The 22,677-nt window shown below is 36.5% G+C and overlaps 2 protein-coding genes and 1 non-coding gene across 3 annotated transcripts in view; 1 reads left to right on the plus strand and 2 right to left on the minus strand.

The window, feature by feature from the left end:
* The window catches only part of LOC136823927 (uncharacterized), a 402,896-nt gene that overhangs the window by 286,361 nt on the left and 93,858 nt on the right, over window positions 1-22,677 (minus strand). The window lies entirely within an intron of this gene.
* Window positions 310-22,339, plus strand: LOC136823977 (Fanconi anemia group M protein-like). Its single transcript, XM_067080133.1, has 22 exons — window positions 310-434; window positions 606-1,208; window positions 1,352-1,524; window positions 1,777-1,854; window positions 2,167-2,325; window positions 2,856-2,987; window positions 3,562-4,149; window positions 4,526-4,732; window positions 5,989-6,158; window positions 8,266-10,823; window positions 10,980-11,026; window positions 11,268-11,442; window positions 12,397-12,538; window positions 12,769-12,884; window positions 13,343-13,578; window positions 13,943-14,002; window positions 14,685-14,796; window positions 15,889-16,018; window positions 17,726-17,802; window positions 18,141-18,229; window positions 18,347-18,441; window positions 22,171-22,339. Exons 1-22 carry the CDS (start codon window positions 320-322, stop codon window positions 22,274-22,276), a joined length of 6,168 nt encoding a protein of 2,055 aa, XP_066936234.1. The 5' UTR covers window positions 310-319; the 3' UTR covers window positions 22,277-22,339.
* On the minus strand, window positions 16,545-16,617 carry Trnar-ucg (transfer RNA arginine (anticodon UCG)). Its single transcript has one exon. It is a non-coding gene; the product is annotated as a tRNA-Arg (tRNA).

Genomic DNA, 22,677 nt, shown 5'->3' on the forward strand with positions numbered 1-22,677 from the left:
CAAAATTAGTTGGTAATTAATGTCTTAGTCAAACACTGTATTTCCTTCTATCAAACAGGGTGCACATGAGGTTTATAATGACGCTAATTATGCTTTCTAACAATAAACAATAAAGCCAGCAAAAAAAAGCTTATTACCATTTCAAACTATAAAAACCGGCAAACCAACAACTTTGCACAGAGAACGGGATGGGGGAGGGGTGCTCTACCTTTGTGTTATGTTTTGATAGTAGATTTGATCTGATGAATCAAACTTTGTACCTGTGTAATTTGTTTTTGAACACTAAATGATTTTTCTTATATTTTGTTTAGAGTAAACTATGAAAAAATCTCAACAATCTACACTCTTTCAAACATGGGGATATGCTGACAAAGAAAAGAACGATAAAAAACGGAACAAAGAGAAAAAAGAAATTAAACAAATCAAAGGAGCAAGTAAGATTTTTCTCTTTCTTATAGTTCCTGTCATTAACATTGAACTTTTTATTGCATGATTTGCTCAATTGAGGTGTTGTGTTGAGCATAGCTTATTTGTTTTATGACTTCTGGCCCAGCTGAACTACTTAATATTTTCACTAAACTTTTGCAACTTTTACCTCTTTTCAGTTGAATTTAAAGGCAAAAAACCTGAGAAACAAAATCAGCAGAAAGATGATATAATTAACCTTGATGACTTTGATGATGATGACATTTTCAATAACATAGATACACTAGACTGCCAGCAACCGCAAACCAGTAGTAATAGAAATGATAAACAAAACCACATTCCTGCAAACAGAAATCAACAACACAATAACAATAATCAGCAAGACCAAACAACTCGACATCAGAACAATGAAAAACAATTGCAATATAAACCCCAAGAAATTTATTTGGACCCTCGAAATAAAAACCGAACATTTCCACACGAAAACATACCTGGATTTGATGAGCAGTTTGGGTCAACCTATATCTACCCAACAAACTACCCAATAAGAGACTATCAGTTCAATATTGTAAAAAAAGCTCTAATAGAAAACACATTGGTGGTCTTACCCACTGGTCTTGGTAAAACATTCATCGCTGCTGTGGTAATGTACAACTTCTATCGTTGGTATCCTCAAAGGAAATTAATTTTTATGGCGCCCACCAAACCACTTGTAGCACAGCAAATAGAAGCTTGTTATAAAATCATGGGGATACCACCTAAGGATTCCATTGAAATGACAGGTTACCTTTTTAATTTGGAATGGTAAATTAAGATGATACTTTTCTCTACTGTTTTTATTAAGCATCATTGCCATTGGGTTTCTTACAAAGAAGTTTACAGTTTACCAGCTTTTGGCTTTGACTTGCTTTGACTTTGCTTTCAGGTAATATTGCTCCTACAAAAAGAGAAATTGAATGGAAAAATAAACGGGTATTTTTCATGACACCTCAAGTATTACAGAATGATTTAGCAAGGGGATCATGCAATGCTGCTGACATTGTTTGTTTGGTATTTGATGAGGCTCATAAAGCTCTTGGTAGCCACGCATATTCACAGGTGAATTCATTTGGACATTTTGCCTTTCTTTCCCGAAATTTACGTCAATTTCTTGCTTTTAGTTCGTTGATAATGACGCCTTCATAGTGTATGGAAAAGTATGTTTTCATAATGAGGTAAAGAAGGGATTACAGTGAATGAGCTTGTTAGATTATGAGAAATATCATGGCTAAGATGTGAATACTTGGATTCATAAAGTAAAATTAAACGGTTTACTCATCACAACACAAAAGAATCACTCAATTTTTTCAGGTCATCCGAGAAGTCAATGGGATTCACCAACAATTTCGTGTCCTGGCTTTGAGTGCCACCCCTGGTGATAATATGAATGTAAGTTACTCTTCAAAGTATTCTGACTGAATTTTAGTCCATACTCATCAATTAACTTCAAAAGAATTGAGTACTTGGGGTGTTTGTGAAGAACCTATGAAATTTAGCGCACATTAGTAATGAGACAAGGGTGCGTTCATAAGCCATTGATTCTGATAAATTACTTTACAGTTCACTCCTAAACCTACAGGCCTTTTGACTTAAGTATCTAATATTTTCATCCATATACAATTGAGGTTTAAGATTCCAAGAGATTTTCATATTCTCTCACTTTAAACAAATAATCATTAGTATTATCATTTTCATACTTAGGCTGTGCAAGAAGTGATAAACAACCTGATGATCTCTCACATCGAGTTGCGTTCTGAAGAAAGCATCGACATTCAGAAGTACGTTCATGAGCGGAAGGTGGAGAAGATTGTCGTTCCTTTATCTGGTGAAGTCAAAAATGCTCAAGAAGTCTTTTTAGAGGTACCTATATTAAAATACTTTTCCATATGCATTTGTAAGAAAAACTGTTCCATGCTAGACCTAGTATCCCCCGGGCATTGTGGCGTTTGCTTTGTCCTGCATTGATTTCTCATAGAATGCTAAATCATTTTTTCTTGTTTGGGGAAAATTTTTCTATGCTGGGGGGGGGGGGTAATACCTCGATAGAGGGGGGTAGGGTGATCTACGTTTTGAGTAATCGAACTGGGGACTAAGCTGATAATTCAAATAATTTTCAGCTTTCAATCTTTTTCAAAAATCAATTTTTTTAGCTTGTCCTAATGTGACAATGTATCATGCTAATATTTGTTTGTAGGAAAAACTTTTCTTTGTTTGGGTGATTCTTGTTGAATTTTCTTTAAGTACTTTTAGTCACATTCTTAAATTTTAACCAGGGGCCAATTTCATTAGTCCTCAGAAAATCTCTGGGGACTGGTCTGGTCTACATTCTATGCTGCTGTATGGGTCGTTTAGTAATTTTCCATTTTCGATTTTCTCTCCGTTCTTTTCAGGTTTTACAATCGATTGTTCTTCGTTTGTTTTCACGGAAAGCGATTTGGTCAAAAGATGCGTCCAAAGTATCAAAGTTCATGCTTTTGAAAGCTCGTGAACAATGGCGTGCTAACAATGCTTTTCAAGACAGGGTATATATTGGTTTTTAAGGCTTGTATTGATTCGAATGGTTGACCTTTCTTTCTATTGGCCAAAATCTTTTCAAGAATAATTAATATCTATATTGAAACTGTGTGTGAAATTTCAAAGTGGTATGAAAGCTTGTAGCTTGAGATCATGTTCGCACATAACGGTTATGTTTCACTACGAAACGAAATGAAGCCACTCTATTGGTTAGAAGTGACGTAAAACTTGAATTTAACGAACATCGTCCCCTGCGTATTATAAGCTTTTTTATGCTTACTGATAGCGCTAGGTAATTATTTCTCTGTCAATCAGTAACGTAAATAAAGCCTGGGATACACGGGGACAAGGTTGGAATTTAACCTAAAGGATGGCTTCATTTAGTTTCGGAGTGAAACGGACCCATAGCGTGTGAACGTGTTCTGAGAGTTGGGTTACGATTTTGGTACCGTCAAAAGGATTATTTTCTACTTTCTCTAACGCCTGCTCAAGTGGTCAGTAGTTCTGAACTTTAGAGTACTGATTTGTACTTATTAATCAACACGTCTATACAACTGTTTCTAGTTTTCTTATTTCATTTAGACAACTGCTGGATACGTCGAAGGAGATTTCGCACTATTGATGTCACTTTATCACGCGTACGATTTGCTGCAACAACACGGTCTCTTATCGTTCTACACCTTTATCAAAGCTCTGTTGTCAGGTAGTAAAGGTACATCAAAAGCCAAAATGGAGTTGAATCGAAATGAGAAATTAATGAATTTGATGGAAGACTTGCATTCGAGAATCGAGCCTGAGGACGGAAACCAGAGTTTGAACGAGACAATTGTAGCAGAGAAACATATGACACCTAAACAACGCTTGTTGAAGTCCATTCCCAAACCACGTAAGAATTTTGTCAGTCATCCAAAGATGGTCAAACTGGAGGAAATTGTTGTTCAACATTTTCAAAGTTACGCTGACAAGATGATCGAACCGTGCTCCTCACAAACACCTTTGAACACACGTGTTATGATTTTCTCGCAATTTCGTGATAGTGTACAAGAAATCACTGCCGTGTTAAGTCGTCACGAACCGCTGGTCAAATGCATGTCTTTTATTGGTCAAGGGAGTAAAGATGGCGTGAACAATAAAACAAACAAAGGGTTGTCACAAAAAGAACAGATAGAGGTTTTATTGATCAGCTTTTCTGTTTAATAAATTCTTGAACCCATATTCCTTTTACCATTTTGACATTAAAGTTAAAGTTAAGTTTTTGTCATTTTAAAGTGATGCTAGAAGGTAGTTTCAATTCTATACATTTGATTTACGAGAAAGTGTCTATCTAATTCGAACTCTATTAAAAGTCACAGCCTTTTTTTGTCTCCACTGCAGATTATTTTGAGACAGACTTTAGTTCTTTTTAAACTTCGGGAAACGCGACTCGGGAGAAATAAAGATTCATTTTATGGTCACAGAAAACTTTCTACACACTTTCACTTTCACACTTCCTTTGTAGTCACACGTGATAATAAGACAAAGTGATTATCTTCAAATTTTCTCATAGATTTTACGTCGATTCAGAGCAGGTGGCTACAACACGGTAGTTTCTACGTGCGTTGGCGAAGAAGGTCTGGATATAGGTGACGTGGATTTGATCGTGTGTTTCGATGCTTCTAATTCACCGATTCGCTTGGTTCAGAGGATGGGAAGAACTGGTAGAAAAAGAAAAGGGAGGATCGTTATTTTGGTCGGTGAAGGTAAAGAAGAGATGGTAAGTAAGAATAAATTCGATTATGAAAACATTACAATTATCTGAAAAGAGCCTTAATAGGGTCCGTAGTCACCTGTTGTACCAAGAAATTTAAATAAAAGAGTTTAATTCAAGTTCCTTTGCTATACGAAAATCTGTCTTTACGAATCATATACCTTAATGCCCTTAATTTTCGCGCGCCTTTTATCTTCGAGCCCTTTAATTTTCGCGCGAACCCCTTAAAAACGACATTTCGCGCACCCTTTAATTTTCGCGCAGCCCTATTATTATTATTATTATTATTATTATTAATTTTCGCATATCCTAAAATTTGTTTCTCTTTACATATTTTGCATATTTTTTTCTGGCCGTTTTCTAGTCAAATCCTCATAAAAAAGTCTCCAAAAGGCGGACACTTATCTGTTTCCCCAATGGTGTCTGCTAAATAGAGGCTCCACTGTACTATGAATAACAAATCTTTATCAAAAATCATGATTAATTGCGAGACACAAGTTATATTGCTTCTTTCATGACTTTCTCCTTAGAAAAGCCATAAGTGACTAAAAATTCCTTATTTGCTAATTCGCGCACCTTTTAATTTTCGCGCAGTGGTAGTGCGCGAAAATTAAGGGCATTAAGGTATATCCGAAATCGATTCAAATCGATTGCAAAATAAAAAGGTGTGCACGAAGCCTAAACCTTGCTGTATACGTTCAAATCAATCATTATTTTGGATTGATTTTATTGAGTATGTAATGCTTCTTTTGGGCGATATCAATTTCTATAACAAGCATTATGACATAAACTCTCGTCGATAGTATAATGTACCTGTCCCGTCTTTCAATCCTTTGCAATACTTAATCAGTAGACAATTCGTAGGCAAAAAGTGATGAAAACATTGCTTGCCGACGAAATTTGATAGCCGACGATTATTTTTGACCGACGATTAATTTTTGCTAACGAAAGTAATTCTTCCAAATAAATTTGGTTACATTGTGTGAATATTTTTCGTTTTAAATTGAAAACTTTAGCGCTAAGGGCCACTTACACCCAAAGGATAGTCACAGAAATTAAAGGAAATGCAATAATTGTTCAGTATATTAGTGTTTTCCATTGTTGATTTTTCTAAAAAGCTGACGATACTTTGGTTAAAAAAACCACCGGCAAAGACTATTCGTCGTGACCAAGTTATTGGGAAATGAAAAATCTTTTGTTTTACGCCGATGAATTTTCTCCCGATAAGGTATTGTAAAACGGATAAAATGTTTCACTTACAGATCTACAAGAAGAGTTTATCAAATAAGAAGGGCATCCACAAGAACCTTTGTAATGCAGCCAAATCTCTTGTATTAAACGAGGAAGCACCAAGGATGATTCCAAAACATCTCAACCCTACTTGTTACCAAATGAAAATCAACATCCAAGAAAAAACGAATGCGGGACAAAGGTAAGAATGCTGGCTCTCTTTTAAGTGGCGGTAGTGTAAGTTGGTCTAATGTCGACATCCCTCGTCTATTTCCGACACACTTCTTTAGAGGTAGGAATAATAGGCAGGCTGGGATCGCTTATAGACAAAAAAAAAATTGTTTCCATCAGCGATTCAAACATTCTGATTATTCCTATCTTTAAAGAAGGGTGTCGAAATTCGAAGGAGGGTGTCGATATTAGACCAACTTACGGTAGCGGAGAAAGGATGAGTTTGCTTTACAAAAATTCGTTCGTTCGTTCGCCTGCTTGTTTTTTCGTCTGTCTCTTACCAGCTTTCCTCGGGATAAATTCATCAGTTTTTTCTATTTATTGCATGAAGACAACGGACTATACTCTCTAAAAAGTGGTAGAAGTTATTTTTCCTGGAAATTCCCTTTAACCGTCTATGGGGAAACCATGCTATAGTCAGGTAGAATTGCATAACTACCAAGAAAAAAATGGTGTGGAGATGAAATTTTCCAGGAACGTGTCAGGAATCACCAACAAAAAAGCCCCACCCCCAGGAAGATGGGAAAACCCTCAAATTCATAATGGCGGACATGGTACTTTTTTCTACAATTAATCAAGGGAAGACCCTTGATAACTGATTTTTAATGGTTTTCAAATGTCAAAATTAACTATACAGGGAGATATCTCTCGATGAGTAGATAAAGAAAATGGGGTCACTTTTGAAATTTGGACCACGTGGTCCCGAGATATGACCTCTAAAGTCCAAAAAATGACGATTCTGATGACGTCAGCATTTTTACTGAGATTGATAAATTGTTTGTCCATTTTTGTCCCAGTTTTGGTGGTTTATGACCTAATTCTATCTGACTACTACAATATGTGTTTAATCTGATATACTGATGAAGTCACGAAAGATGAAGAAAATTTCTACATAAACAGTCGCTTCATTTTTCTGTTCTATAAATTTGCTGCTTTTACATTTAACGTTTTCTATTTAATATCCTATATTAGGTCATATTTACTGATACATATCTCATGATTGAAAAGTGCTATTAACTTAAAATTTGACTATGTGATATGATATGACCAGTGATAGGTAGTGTATAATGGAAATTAACTTAAAATCTTATTGTTTTGGCCCATTTGACACCTATTTGTTTGGTATTTTACAGACCAGCATCTATAAGAGGGTTTAGTTTAATGCTTAATTAACAAAATAAACCTCCAACCTATTTCGTTCGTTCGTTCGTTCGTTCGTTCGTTCGTTCGTTCGTTCGTTCGTTCGTTCGTTCGTTCGTTCGTTCGTTCGTTCGTTCGTTCGTTCGTTCGTTCGTTCGTTCGTTCGTTCGTTCGTTCGTTCGTTCGTTCGTTCGTTCGTTCGTTCGTTCGTCCGTCCGTCCGTCCGTTACCAGCTTTTCTCAAAATTGGCTCATTATTTTTTTCTGATTTTAAGCACGAAGATGCAAAATGCCAATGCCTGAAATATGACGGAGACCGATTTTCGAAAAGAAACTTTATCATTACTTTAATGGGATAAAATTTCGCGGGTATTAAATTTCGCGGTTGGGCCTATCCGCGAAATTCGAAAATTTCGCGTGGACTTAATTTCGCGGTTGGCACTATTGGATGACAATATTTTCACGATTTTGTATCTTTATACTGTCAAATCATGCATATTGGTTGTTGAAATACACATTATTTGCGCTTTTTTGATGCAAGTAACCATTCGAAAAGTATTTATTTGACATATTTTGAGTTTTTATTAGAAATATTTCGCGGATGGGGCCCTTCCAAATTTCCATTGGGATTTAATTTCGCGGATTTTCGCGGATGACACCCAAATCCGCGAGTACCGCGAAATTTAATCCCCGCAAAAGTTTATCCCATTAAATTAGTTTTTTTCTGACTTGTCTGCATTTTCTTACTATTTTTTTCATTTTTTCCCCGTTCTCTTATTACATCAACCTTCTGTTGGTTCATTCAGCATGTAGTTTGTTGTTACCATGGTTACTATAGTATTACTTCAATAAAACAAAGTTAAGATTCTTTACTTTTTTTCTACTTTTAAAGCTTTAGTTTTTGCTAAATGCGAATATTGGATATGTTTTATCTTTAAGCACCGACAGAGACAAGAAGAACGAGAAGACTGCTTCGAAGACCAAATCAACTAAGAGGTCATCTTCCACCGCCACCAATGGCAACATCAGGAATCTCCTGGGAAAAGGTTATCTCGACCAGGACGAACAGAAATACTATAAAGAACATTTTGAATTCGAACTCGGTTGCGACGCTTGTCAAAAACAGCAACGCCTTCACGAGAAGAAACCTCTTTGTAGCCATCGACTGTCTCGATGGGCACCTTGGCAAACTTCCTTACAATCTTACTCGAAAGTTGGGCATTCCAATCGGTCGAAAACATTCTGCCGATTGATGGAGGCTGCAGAGAATTTTCGGTCCCCGGAAAATGTCGAGGATTATGAAAAAAGCTTGGCGAAATATGTTGTGGTGTCATGTGAAAAGAAACGAACGCCCCCTTCCTCGACGACAAAAAGTGCGAAGAAAACGGGCAAAGATTTCCGCAAGAACATTATTAACTGTGACTCAATGTCTGAGGATAGTGATTTTGATTTGGGACGGAAAGTTCCTCCTCTGTCGAAGAAGAAGCAAGACGAAATGAAACCTTGTTCCTTGGAAGAAATGAAAGAGAAGATTGAGAAATCAACAAGCAGCAAATCATCCAAGAAGTCGCGAGTGAGGTTAACGAGGCTTCCAAACGTACCGAAAATCGATCTAGATTTGAGTGATATATGTGATAACCAGATTGGCTTTTGTAGTCAGAAGACAATGCCGACTTTGTTTGATCGATGCCAGCTGAAAAAGAGGAAACGAGAATCAATGCCGGCTTTTGACGAAGGAGAAGAGGATAGTGATTATGATTTCGATGGGGACAGGAAACGAGTTAAGTTGAATGAAAGTGTTGACGACGATGACAATTCGTTGAATGGCGAGAGGGATTTGTTGAGTGATGACGATGAGAGTTTGTTGAACGGGAATTTGTTGGACGAAGATGGAAATCTGTTGAATCGTGAAGAACATTTGTTCAGCGGTAAAGAGAATGAAATGAAACAAGACAAGGACTTCATGAATGGAGATGATGATTTGTTGAAAAATGGTGTTGATACGGAAGATAAGTTTTGGAATGACGATTTTCCTGATAATGTTGAATGTGAAAAGAATAAGGTGATGAACAAATGTTTGGATGATAAAGACTGTGACAATGGCAAATCGCAGGATAGTGGATTCGAAACCATACCACAAACGAAAAAGAAAGACTATTTTAGTACTGATGATAATTTTTGGAATGATGAGTTACCCGAAAATATTGATGAGGGGATAAAAGAGATCGAATCAAATGGAGCGAGCTCCAAAAATGCGAAAAATGTGTTTCCAAAGACTGGAAATGTTGAAAAAAAGACCGACGAGTATAATGTGAGCTGTGACGAGGATTTATTCGGGTCATCTGTCTTATTCGACGACAAAAACAAAAACAAAGAGAACTGCGCACAATTTCTACCTTACAGTACTCCAGCCAACCGTAAACTCAAAAAGAAGAAATTAAACCAGCCTCCTGATATCGGAGAGGCCATCCCTGAAGCACCCAATGATCTGGACTTGAGTAGTTTTGTTTTTGAAACACAACCACAAAAGTCATTGAATAAATCTATAAGTGCAAAGGATGATCAATTCAATCGACCTGTTGAAAAAGTTTCTATTGATGTAGAAACTGACCCCGGATCGAGCAACAGAAAATCGTTATTCAACCTTCAAGGAAAGAAATCGTTAGGAATTAAAAGAACATTGCCTTTTGAGACTCCATTTAATCAAAAAGACAAAACTGAGAAGACGATTTTAAATTATAAAGAGAAACATCGAAAGCCAGGAAAATCAGCTCCATTCAAAACACCTTACAAACAAGGAGAGCCTCATTCGCCAGAAGCGACATCAAACAACGGTAACGTTTTGGCAAAACCTGGGAAATCGGTTTCAAAAACTCCCCTCTCACTTAATCGCAAACAAAAGAAACCGGAAAAGTTGAATAAAATCGAAACTTCACCTCTGAAACAACAAGATGACGATTTTGCAATGATGGGAGACTCTTTGTTGAAATTGTTTGACGACGTTGAGGGCGTTGATGAATTCATGGATGATTGTCCGCCCTCTCCGCCCATTGTTTCTCAATTTAACCCGAAATCACCACCCCAAGTTAACGCAGAAAGAAAACAAAGTGCGCCTCTTGGAAAAGATAACATAAACAACAACAACGAAGTCAAATTGCATGGGTCAACGAGAAACAATATTCGAAAAGACCCGTCGAAGCATGACAGTTTTAACGTTGAAAACTCTAAAGGAAAACAGACGGAATCTCCCGAGAAGGATTTTTGGGATTCTGCGATACCAGAGGAAAATAGTCCACTTTTCCCCAAGAAATCGAAACAAAAATCTATAGCTGCTTTGAGAAGTCCTTCCATTGACCAACAAAGTCCGATGGAAGAAGACAGCCCGTTATTTGCAAAGAAATCAAAATCCAAACTGAATTGTATTTTCGAATCGCAAAAATCACCAACCTCGTTACAGTCTCCGCCCTCAGTTGAAGATGAGTTTGTCGCGCCTGAAGGTCAGTAAACAATATTTCTGTGCTTATTTTTTGGTCCTCTAAAATAATGCTGCAATGATGCTTGCTGAATTTACTTTTTGAAGGGGACCTTTTTTCCACCACTTTTTTACCACCTATATATTTTTACATGAGATGACTTATTTGGTTTATTTACAGGATTTCCATCGGCGGAGAAAAAGGTTGAAAAGATCAGCAAAATAAAGGTATCATTTTGGAAATTTCCCTTGTATTACTTTTTATGACAATAATATGTTTTTGTGTCGTTCGTTCGTTCGTTCGTTCGTTCGTTCGTTCGTTCGTTCGTTCGTTCGTTCGTTCGTTCGTTCGTTCGTTCGTTCGTTCGTTCGTTCGTTCGTTCGTTCGTTCGTTCGTTCGTTCGTTCGTTCGTTCGTTCGTTCGTTCGTTCGCTCGTTCGCTCTATTCATTCATTTTGAACCCTTATAGAAACGTGAAGCAGGGAGATATTTCCTTGAAGAAGAAGCTGAGGACGAGGAGGAGAAGGGCCTGGAAACAAGCGAACATTACGACTCGTTGAAACTCAACGAATATGTGTTGGACAGCTTCATTAATGATGAAACTTTGTATGCGGACACCTCAAGTGAAGTTACTCTGCCTAATGGTATGTTTTTTTTGATTGGTTGAATGATATGAGTCCAAAACTTCTGCTGGTTAGGTTATAGCTACTCTTGGTAATATTCTTCTTCGAAAGATTGCAATTTCCATTATAATCGCACGATGAGTTATTTTTTCTTCTTTGGCGCGCCTTCAAAGAGAGCAATTAATCGTTAATTGTATCCTATAGAGAGCAATTAATCGTTAATCACACTCTTCAATGACGCGCCAATGTTTACAAAATTGATTTTAATGTTTTTTCTTACATTTTTTTATCGAACGTTTTAATTGCATTCGAAATTCATTTTTTGAGAAAGAAAATCTTTAAGCAAACAATAAAAGAAAAACATAAGGGAGAAGAGAAAATGTAAAACTTTCAGTGTAATTTATTTTCCTGACGGGGAAAAAGTAGTGAAAAAATTGTGCGATTAGCTCGTAATCACATAATAACTCGTACAATTCGAAAATTGCACTCGCGATTTTTTTGTTTCAAATTTTCCTCGTGCAATTATTCTCGAATCGCACTCGTTATCATGTGATTACATATACTTATCGCAAACACTTATGGTCTAAAAAAATGCAACTTCAGAGGCTCTCTGTATAAAAATGATTTACTTGTGGGCAGGGCATGGCTTCACCTGATGTCAGACTTTGGTCTTCATCTATCCGCACTCCATTTATTTCTCAGCTTTCTTTGTGTTCACTTACTGGTTTTCTCTACGCTAAATTTGTATTGTCTATAATGTTGGTTTTGATTTATTTTTGTTTTTTAATTTGTCATTTGCGTTGATTTGTCGGTTTGCCACTTTTGTCCCTTGTCACGTTGAGTTGGTGATATGATTTCTTGTTTTTTACTTTTAGCTTAATATGCGTTGTTTCTGAATTTTAATCAGCTTTTTCAGATGTATAATCACGAAGCTAACGAACTTTCAACCCACCTTTTTGATTGGACTTTCAACAGGTAAAACACCGGTCAACATGCGGATGATATACAAACAATCTCTGATGAGTCAAAAACGAAAAGACTTGAACTTTTATACTCCTGCGTTTAAAGCAAACAGAAATCGCTACAAACTGGCAAACCTTGCTGACAAATATGAAAAGTAATTTATTTATTCATCAATTTATCCTCAATTAGCGATACCGTGACACGACTCTCAAATACCCCTTATCATAAAGTTGCTCCGTTCAAAAATGGAAATACTCTGTGCAGGGCATGTGTACAGTTTATTTATTTAGGGATGCATTCCATGCCTCAATGTCGTTAATTTTCTCTCACGACTCTATATCGTTTTCTCACAAGCCCCCTTAAAGAATACTGACTTTATTGCAGGTTCGCAGCGATGGACGTCAGCTCAGAAGCGGAAGAAATGCATGGACTAGTGGACGAAGAAGAAGAAAAATTGTTCTTCCAAAGTGACCACGATGAAGACGAGGTCGAAGGAATAGGTATCTGGCGTCTCCTTGTGTTTTTCTGCTTTACTGTTATCCTCAAATACATCGTCCTTTTCGTCGGCTAGAACACAACGTTGTTCAACCTGTATAATATAACCTTACATGAACGTTAATTGGACGTTGGGGCGAAGTTTTGTTCCAATTAGGTTGTTTACTACTACATACTGTTTTGTAGACATCCCATTTTTCCTGGATGCGAACCCTTTATGGTTTTAGCCAAGTTATTTTCAAGTTTGCCAAGGCTGTCTTTTTTGGACCTTAGAACTAACTAGTCCATACAGGGCTTTAAAAAAACTCCTAAATAGCGCTTCTGTCAGATAAAGATTTTTCTTCTGAAAATTTTTAAAACCATTCCACCACTGAAAGAAGAAATGCTAATGGAATTTCTTAAACATTTAATTATGAAAGGGCGTTGGTTCTTTCCTGAAACACACCCCGTTGTCTTATTGAAGGTTTAACAAGCGAGGAACGAGATCCTACAATGTCTGCAGGTCGAGGAGATGAAACCCTTCGAAGGCGTGTAAAACCAGGACGCAGAGTTAAACGAAAACTGCGGACCATTGTCGATTCTGAAGATGAGTTTGAGACGAAGGAGAAAACGATTGTTTGTGATTGGTTTGAATCATACACTGAACAGTCGTTACCGAAAATAACGTTCGATTTTGGAATATTTTGGCAAAGCGAAAAGGTAAAGCCTTCCTTTAGCAATGTACAAGTTCTTCCGACTTAGCGAGAGACTTCTCCGTATCAAAATCATCAATCTCAGAAGAAAAATCTTGCTTTGACCTTTATGACGAACTTATAGATTATGCATCTTTATATTATTCGTCAGTATTCGTAACATGATTTAATGATATTAGGAAAAATTACCTTACAAGTTTTTCACTGTCACTGTTCTAGAACCTGCAGGGGAGATAAAGAATCAGCTCTCTTTTTACGTAGCTGTATACAGGGGCCAGACAAAAATATGTGCGAAAAAGATTACGGATAGAACTTTCCGACTTTTCTTATTGTATTCCTTAATTATTAATTATTAACTATTTTTGTTTCAGATGTCAAGTCATGAATGTCCAGTTATTGTAATCGATTCCAAATGTTTGTCCAATTCTCAGGTTTGTATCTATCTTGGTCTGGACTTAACAACATGTTAGTTTGCCGTCAGCCGACCCTAGATTTTGGACGTGTTTCGGTCATAGATTTATAAAGCCCGAAGGTCTAGATTTAAAGCTGTTGCTGAAAAGTGTGCCGTGGTTTGGTAGGAAATCCTACCTAAGTCATGTGACATTACAATAGAATTTCAGTCATTGACCAATCAGAAGCTTCGCAGGTTTTCTAAAACAATAGAAACAATATTTTTTCCGATATTCATTTTTTGTTTGCCTGCGATGGCTAAAAGCTCGACATCTAGCCCTTCGGGCTTTATAAATCTATGGTTTTGGTCCGTTGGAAAAGGTTTTTATTAAAGTTCTGTTTACATTTAGGTAATGTTGTATTCGAAAAGTTTCAAGTAGGGTTGGTCGTCCGGGTGACTACAAATCAACATTTTTATACAGTCCAGCTTTAAATACAGGGCTATAGTGACCAAGAAAAAAACCTAAATATAAACATACCTATCCAGATTTTAAAGTTTAGTACCAGGCTTAGTATCAAGCTAGGAGATAATCTTGTTGTCTTGGTTAACAGTTAATTGGAAACTTGTCTTTTCTCACTCGCCATCAAATGTAATCTAACGAACCAATACTATCAAGATTTGGCCAATATACAATTATACCAAATATTCCTTTTCTTCTTCAGATTCCATCTCACCTTCGGGCGAAAGAAAAATGCACCGTCATTCCACGTTCGCAAATTGCATGTGATTTTATCGTCAGTCGAAGGATGGGGGTCGTCAAAAAATACTTGTCAGGTAGCGTTTACTATGTGAATAGGTCTTTTAAATGTCCGTCTTTTTTAAACAGCTAAGGTTATATTCATGATATGCACCATTGCAATGTCTTCTACGGACCCAACAGCTTATTGGTTGAAAGTGACGTATTGACTGATTTTACGTCACTTACAACCAATCAGCTATCGGGTCTTTGATGTAATGTCAGAAGACATTGCAATGGTGCATATCATGCATACTGATAAAGTTTTACAGGCGACTGCAATGCAATTCACGTAGCGTTGCAAATGCCTGAGAAATAGCAAAATGTAGGACGTTAATTTTTTTGGTTATCACTCTACAACGCAACATACGTTTTATACATATCAACACTTAGCGGTGCGGTAAGGAATTTGGAAGGAATATTTTTTTTCGTTGCACGGATTTTTTACCCGTATTACTTTGAATAAACGCCCGGGGCGTTTATCTAATTTTTTCGATTTTATGAGGGGCGTTTATTCGAGGGGGCGTTTAAAAGAAGGGGGCGTTTTTGAATTATTTTAGTCTATAGTCGAATATTTAGAGCAAATATACTCTTTGTTTTAGTTCTTTATCAGAAATTTAGTGCAAAACAACTAAACAACTAAAATTGCATCGAAAACTACCCTGGTTGGTTACAAGAAATGACTAAAATCTACCTTTTCAAACCCAGTTAACACTGGTATTGAATTATTAAAGTCACAAGTTTCTAATAAACGCCCTTCTCCTAAAGGGGCGATTAGCTGAGGGGCGTTTATTAAATAATTTTTCTTTTAGGAGGGGTGTTTAAAAGAAGGGGGCTTTTAAAAGAAGGGGGCTTTTAAAAGAAGGGGGCTTTTAAAAGAAGGGGGGCTTTTAAAAGAAGGGGGCTTTTAAAAGAAGGGGTGCTTTTAAAAGAAGTGATACAGTATTGCAGAATAAATGTCAGGTACCTCCAACAAAACAGCTTAAACTGATCTTGTTACCCTATTAAACGAGTAGGGGTGGTTTTGAAGAAAAATACTTCAATTCTGATATGCTATGGACAAGTGAGGGGAGGGGGGTTATCAAGCACCTGCGAGTAACCTTCAGAACCTTTTTGGTTTATTTTTCCAGATATTTCCAATTCAAGTCAAAGCAACCGGACAAACGAAGCAATGAAAACATTATGTGAACTGTATGAGAAACCTGTTCTTATCATCGAGAAAGATCGAGTCAAGAAAAATTCTTCAAATACAGTTCATAGGTACACTTTAGTAATTGTTTTACTTTAAAGACAGAAAGTTTCACAGACAAAACGCTAAATAATCGATTTTTCAATGTATCAACTTCAACAAGAGATGAATTCCCTTAGCAATTAGACAGGAGACCCGTCCTGTGTTTTTATAATCTGATCAAAGTATGGATCTCTAGGCAAATCAGCAAAAAGTCTTAAAAGTTTCATGTTAGAACTCAGATAAAACTCTATTAAGTTAGAGCGCTTACAAATCGTGTGTGGCTATAAGAATTCGTGGGAATTTCCCTTTTTTCTCAAATATTATGAGCGGGCGGATTGTTAGGTGCATACGGTTGAATTGTTAGACTTGTTGCCTTGCCCAAAAAGTAACTCAAAAAATTGAATTATTCTCCAAATTGAAAAAAAAGCTTTAACCTTTTTTCGTTACGATACAGGGGTCAACGAACATTTTTGTTGAATAATAAAGTTTTCGGTGAAAAAGGGCATGAACAAAATCATCCTTAAAAAGGTGGTTAGTGAAAAAAATGAAAACTATTGACCACGATGGGACTCGAACCCACAATCTTCCGATTCGAAGTCGGACGCCTTATCCGTTGGGCCACGCGGCCTCAACAAGTATAATGAGAGAATATTAGTGATTGACAGCTTGTCTAAGATAACAAAATAATTGAGAGAAAGCTGATACGTCATCGCGTCATCCTAAGGTTTTATAAGAGATCTACTGTTTATAGCAGTCATTAGATAATAAATAAATTGTCATTAATAAGTAATCAAACGACCTGTGATTTTGAACTTTTCTTCGCGCTGAAGAAACAAATGTCTTCAAGGGAGTATTTATTAAATTAGCCGCCCTGGCCAGGCCCTGGTACTAGCGAGCTATTGAACGACTTATCCCGGGGGCACACTCAAGGTAAACGTCATACCGTACGTGCGGCCCTTGTATGTCCTTTTTCCAAGCTTCCCAAAGTGCACTGTAAGGGTCGAAATGAGCAAAGATGAGGAAAAGTCCCGGGGGGGTCACTCATATGATCTGGCCCACGTCATGTGCCGCGCTTAAGGGTGAGGTTTTTCTGCATCCCAATATGCACTGTAAGGGTGTGTTTCTGTGAGATTGCACTGCAAGGGTCGAATTTTAAAACAAATTCAAAATAATTGTTAAAAAGAAAGGTTTTTACTTCTCGTTTGTTTGAAAAAGTTTCTATTGTCGGATAATTACAGCTGACAAGAATAATTTTCTCAGCTTTTCTTTGAAACAGAAAATTCCCAAGCTCCTTCTCTTCATGCAGATTTACAGCTAAGAAATATAGTGCACTATAAGGGTTGGGTAAATCAAGAGAAAGGCACTGAAAGGGTACCTTTTCAGCTATATTGAACTGCACTGTAAGGGTACGATTTTGAAAAGCAGATTTTGCGCGGCACATACCGTCGTTTCAAAATCGAGTGCCCCCCCGGGGGAAAAGTTTACTTTAAGGGTGTAAAATATAAAAAATCTGACCATGCATATTTTGCCTTGAAATTGTCAAAAAATGTAATTTACTCAAATTTTCTCTGCACTGTAAGGGTCTGATTTCAAAGGTTGCTTTTGGGCCGCACGTGCGGTAATTTTTTCAATCAAGTGCATGCCTCCCCCGGCCCCCGGCCCCCGGGTTGCAACCTCCTCCTTAAAATGTCTGGTATGTAAATGACCTTTATCTCGTTTATTTTTTCTTATTTCAGTGTTAAGAAGTACTACGCAAGTTTGTTGGCAAAATTGTCTCTATCAAAAGTCACCATACTCCACAGTCAGGATCAAGGTTGGTGCATCTCCTATGTATTCGTGATTTTCTTCAATTTGGTTTGTTTTACTACAATCGGATATATGAATAATTTGAAGCTACCGAAGTTGAACCGAGTGCAAGACTGCAAGCGCCCCCTCTGATATGCTTTGATACAGGGGGTGCGTGTTGTGTATAAAATTACCCCCGTCTTTGTGCTTTTGAGTTTTAGAAACTTGATTAATAAGTCTTATATAAGAGATCTTTAAATTTCATTAGATTTGAATTAAAAATTTGAATGGCTTGTAGGCCATTGTTGGTGCAATCATTGAATTTCTAACCAATTCATTCATTCATTCATTCGTTCATTCTTTTAGTCCAAACATCCAGTTTACTTGCAGACTTGGCAAAAAACGAGATGCTTCTTGGTCACCGTATTGCAGAAGTCAAGTTTGAGAAGAAACAGGTACACTTTCTTTACTTTATCACATTTGAGGAGAGGATAACATTTATCAGAAAATAACCTTTCCCATCATCAGTGTCCCAGATGAAAAGTCGTTACTTATTGTGCTTTCTTTTACAGATTTTAGACTCGTTGCTATTCATCCCAAAGATGACGTACCCCATTGCCATGGAAATCATCAAAAAGTATAAGAGTTTCTCTGCCATCATGAAAACGTAAGGAATAATTACTTCATTGGTTTGTTATAATACCACCTTGTCACAGACCCGGTGGGGTCTTATCAGCCAGTGGGGGTAAAAATGACGGACCAAAACTCGATGGGGGATTTGAATTCCATTGTTTTCTAGCCAGAAAATTCAGTGGGGATTGAAAAAATAGCACAAAATTTAGCAGTGGGGATTTGCTTATCTGATTATTTTCGGCGGGGACAAAAGAGTATAATTTTCCACTGGGGCAATGTTTTGGCCAATATTTCCAGTGGGAAGGGTTACCAGTGGGGCTGTGAGAAGGGGTTCATTATACTTGAATCACTTTTTATCCAATCATCGTACAACGTTTCATTGTCACTCCCACGATTATCCAACTATTGTAGGCTCTTGTTAATTCAAACTCGAGCGGGATTTTCATTTTTTACCAGTTACAGAGAGATTCGAATAATAGAAAGTATTTTATGAGGGTCTTCTCAGGTCTTCTCGTTGACGGAAACTGAGAATAATTTCGAATTACCTTAAAGAGAAGAAATTTTGGCGAATGAGCCCATTCGCCAATTTTAGTGCAATTTGGCGGAATTTATTTTGGCGATTTAATAAAATTTCTAAATTTGGCGAGAATTGATTTTGGCGAACGACCCATTTTTCGTTGAATATTTAAGCCTTAAGGTGGGAGTCTACCCAAAAATAAAAATTCATCGAAAAAATTGTCGAATTCTGGTTTTTGGGTGTTTTGAGATCCTTAGGTCTTTCTGAACATCTCCTGAAAATTTCAGAGCTATATCTTTGTCATTCAGGCCCTGCGGCCTGAAGCATTTTTATTCTGCTGGGTGCTTGAAAAATCGCCCTAGCAACGGAAAAAAATCCCGTTGCTAAGGACTTATTTCTTCAATCTCGGCCGAAACATAGCAATTTGATACGCCAAAAGAAAGCTCTTTTTACGCCCTTTACGAGCGTCAAAATATTATTTTCCGTGGCATTACGTAATCCTTAAAATTAAAGATGGTAGCTTCAGTAGTGTAACACATCAAAACAAGCTGAAAAGCAAAGATTTCTTGGCAAGATTTAGATCAAAACTTAATCTTTTTTATGGAAATGATTCATTTAAATGAAGAATGGACTCTACAGAAGCTATAAAGCTGCTGTACATTGGTTACTTTAATGAGATAAAATTTCGCGGGGATTAAATTTCGCGGGTGGCACTATTAGTTGGCAATATTTTCACGATTTTGTATCTTTATACTGTCAAATCATGTATATTGGTTGTTGAAATACACATTGTTTGCGCCTCTTTGATGCAAGTAACCATTCAAAAAGTATTTATTTGACATATTTTGAGTTTTGATTAGAAATATTTCGCGGATGAGGCCCTTCCAAATTTCCATTGGGATTTAATTTCGCGGATTTTCGTGGATGACACCCAAACTCGCGAAATCCGCGAAATCCGCGAAATTTAATCCCCGCGAAAGTTTATCCCATTAAAGTATGTTGCTGGATTTCTGCGAAAAACATTTAAGTTGTCGGCATTTTGTTTTGAGCATAGACAGTGTGCTTTTGGTGGCTCACATAATGTTTTGTAGTGGATTTAAATGTAACTGAGATATTTCCAAGCACAACAGGATGTAACAGAGATAGAAATGTGCATTATAATGAACTGGACCTAACTTCTGGAGACACCCATTCTCATCTGACACCCGCCATTCATAACCGCCTAGGCGGTAACCGAATGTGCCTTTGGTCAAGCCAGCTCATTGTCAATTCAAGTCTATGTGAATAATAAAATATGCACTAGAAAAGTTTCCATGCCTTCAGAGAGTCATGCTGGTCTTTCAATGAACATTTTGTCACACTTATGTGCTATTTTCACCCAAATTTGATGTTATTGCAAGATTACCGCAAAGTTTGCTATGTTTACATAACTTTAGCGCAACATGTTTTTGTTGATTTTTGGATAATTTATCAATTTTTGTGAATAAAGAAACAGGAGAAGTATGCTATTGTAACCATGCTCGCCCTACGATTAAAAAAATTACGAGGTATGCATGCTCATAATCTCATATATCGTGCATTTTTAATGAGCTCTTTTGTTGATAGGTTAAATCTTATTGGCTAACTCAAGTGTCGGAAATAAGATGAGACGAGATTCATTGTTTCTGACAAAATATTTGGACTAAAAAAGGGCCTGTAAATTTTGCAATCCTTCATCAAATGGCAAGATTTTTCGATCAACATTTTCTTCAAGGTGAACTCTATTGCTTAATACTTTCCTCCAAAATTCTTGGGTTGGGTCTGAAATTGTGTGTGCTTATAAAGAACTTTTTATTTTCTGGCTGGAGAAAATATCTTTTCAAAACAAAATTTAATGGATGACAAAATTGAACGCAAACTTATTTCGTGGAGCTAAATTTTATTTTATTCTCGTATATTAGAAGGCTAGAAATCTTCGATGCTGTTAGTAAGAATGTTCAGAGCAAACTTGAGTTCTACTAAAAAGTCGTATTTCATCGGGCGAGCCTAGAATTTCTTTTGATTTATTACATAAAAGAAATCAAAAGACTTTAACGACCAATTACCGACAAATTCATCTCCTGTCTTTCTTTATACTTCTATGCTTTAACTCATGAAACCAGACTAGTTTGATGAGTATTCAGTGAAGAAGTTTTTTGAAAAGAGCTTTCCAGCTTAAAATAATGATATCCATTTTTGTCTGTTTCTTTGATTTTCTCAAAAACGCTTTTCCGGGGGTTTGCAAACACCTTGTCAGAAAAATCTCAGGATGGGAAAGTGCTAGATAGAGACTTGAAATTTTCAGGGAAGTTGCCTGGCATGATTGTGCATAGAATGAGTGAATTAAAAAGTTTCAAAATTGGTTTCCTGATTTTTTATTTCAAAAAATCGGATTTTTCAGTTTCTTACCCCCTGGAAAAACACATTAAATACTCTTTTCACTCATTCTGTAATTTTTTCATATACTGAACTTTAAAAAAAATTTGTAGGTCAACTCAGTGTTTCAGATAACCTGACACAAGCAAAATATTGCATTTTACCCCCGTCTGTGGTTATTTTTAGAATTTTTTTCTAATTTTAGAAACCTTAATAGTTGATTATCATTTCCTGAAAATTTCATCAAAAAATATTTAGCAGTTGTTGAGTTATTGCAAAATCTGTATTTTTTTGACTTTTTAAATCTTTGGGTAGACTCCCACCTTAAAAGGATGAAAAAAGGGGTTTTTAGGAGAAATAGCAATTTAAAGCAATTTAAATTTAGCGATAATTAATTTCGGCGAATGGCTCATAAATTTAAATTTGGTGGGAAAAAGTTTTAACGAATTTTTGAGGCAATTCGCCAAAACTTCTTCTCTTAAGGTATAGAGAGATACGAATAATAGAAGTTCGAATAGCCGAGAGTCTACTGTAGTTCTCCTTTTGAGTTTAAGATCAACTCAGGAAGCTCTTAATCGTGTTATCCTCTAGATTAATAATTAAAAATAATAAAATAACATGTCATTGGGATGGTAGAAGCCCTATAATCCCCGTGAAATGATCTGGGAAAATACCGTATCCTTCACCCCCTGGCTTCATTTTCCTTTTTTAAAACGATAATTATTTCATATTTCATCACATTATTACATTTTACTTTTCGGCTAATGCCATTATCAGTATACACAAGAATGGTAAAAAATCATATCAGCGCTTTTATTTTTTAGGTTTTCATTTTATTCGTTGTTTTTTTAGGTCACTGGTGGAATGGAATACGACGTTAGGCTTTCTACCCGAAAGAAAATCCTCCAATTTTTATTTCTTCTTTCAAAAGAAAATTGTTACAGATCAGAAATTGTAAATAATAGATGCCTTTTTATTTTTTATAAACTTGTATATAAAATATATAGCATACTGCAATCAACAATTTTTGAATTTTTGCAGTCTTGTTATTCAACGTCTCTTCTATCTTGGATGTTAGTTTTGTTTCTAGCGTGGAAAACTGGCTCTTTATTAGATTGGTAACTTGATTTTTATCCTTGATGTATTCCTGATATCTTGCCTGTAAATCTTTGATCATTGTGTTTAGACTTTTTTCACTCTCACTTTTGACTTTTATTATACTTTCGCACGATTCGATTTCTTTATAACTGTGCGTGCAGCTTTTAATTCTTTCCACTTGATTATGAACTTTTCTACCGAGTTCTTTTGCCGGAGAGCAACAAGTTATACACACGTATTTTCGGTAACCTTTATTTAAAA

Source organism: Clytia hemisphaerica, unplaced genomic scaffold (genome assembly GCF_902728285.1).
Source record: "Clytia hemisphaerica strain Z4C2 unplaced genomic scaffold, Clytia hemisphaerica genome assembly, whole genome shotgun sequence".
Lineage (NCBI taxonomy): Eukaryota > Metazoa > Cnidaria > Hydrozoa > Leptothecata > Clytiidae > Clytia > Clytia hemisphaerica.

Excerpts from the sequence above, each read along its gene's own strand:
- LOC136823977 (XM_067080133.1), top strand. The coding sequence starts at position 320 with ATGAAAAAATCTCAACAATCTACACTCTTTCAAACATGGGGATATGCT. Across the intron at positions 12,539-12,768 it reads CTTGCTGACAAATATGAAAA|GTTCGCAGCGATGGACGTCA; the intron begins GTAATTTATTTA and ends ACTTTATTGCAG. Across the intron at positions 14,797-15,888 it reads CGTCAAAAAATACTTGTCAG|ATATTTCCAATTCAAGTCAA; the intron begins GTAGCGTTTACT and ends TTATTTTTCCAG.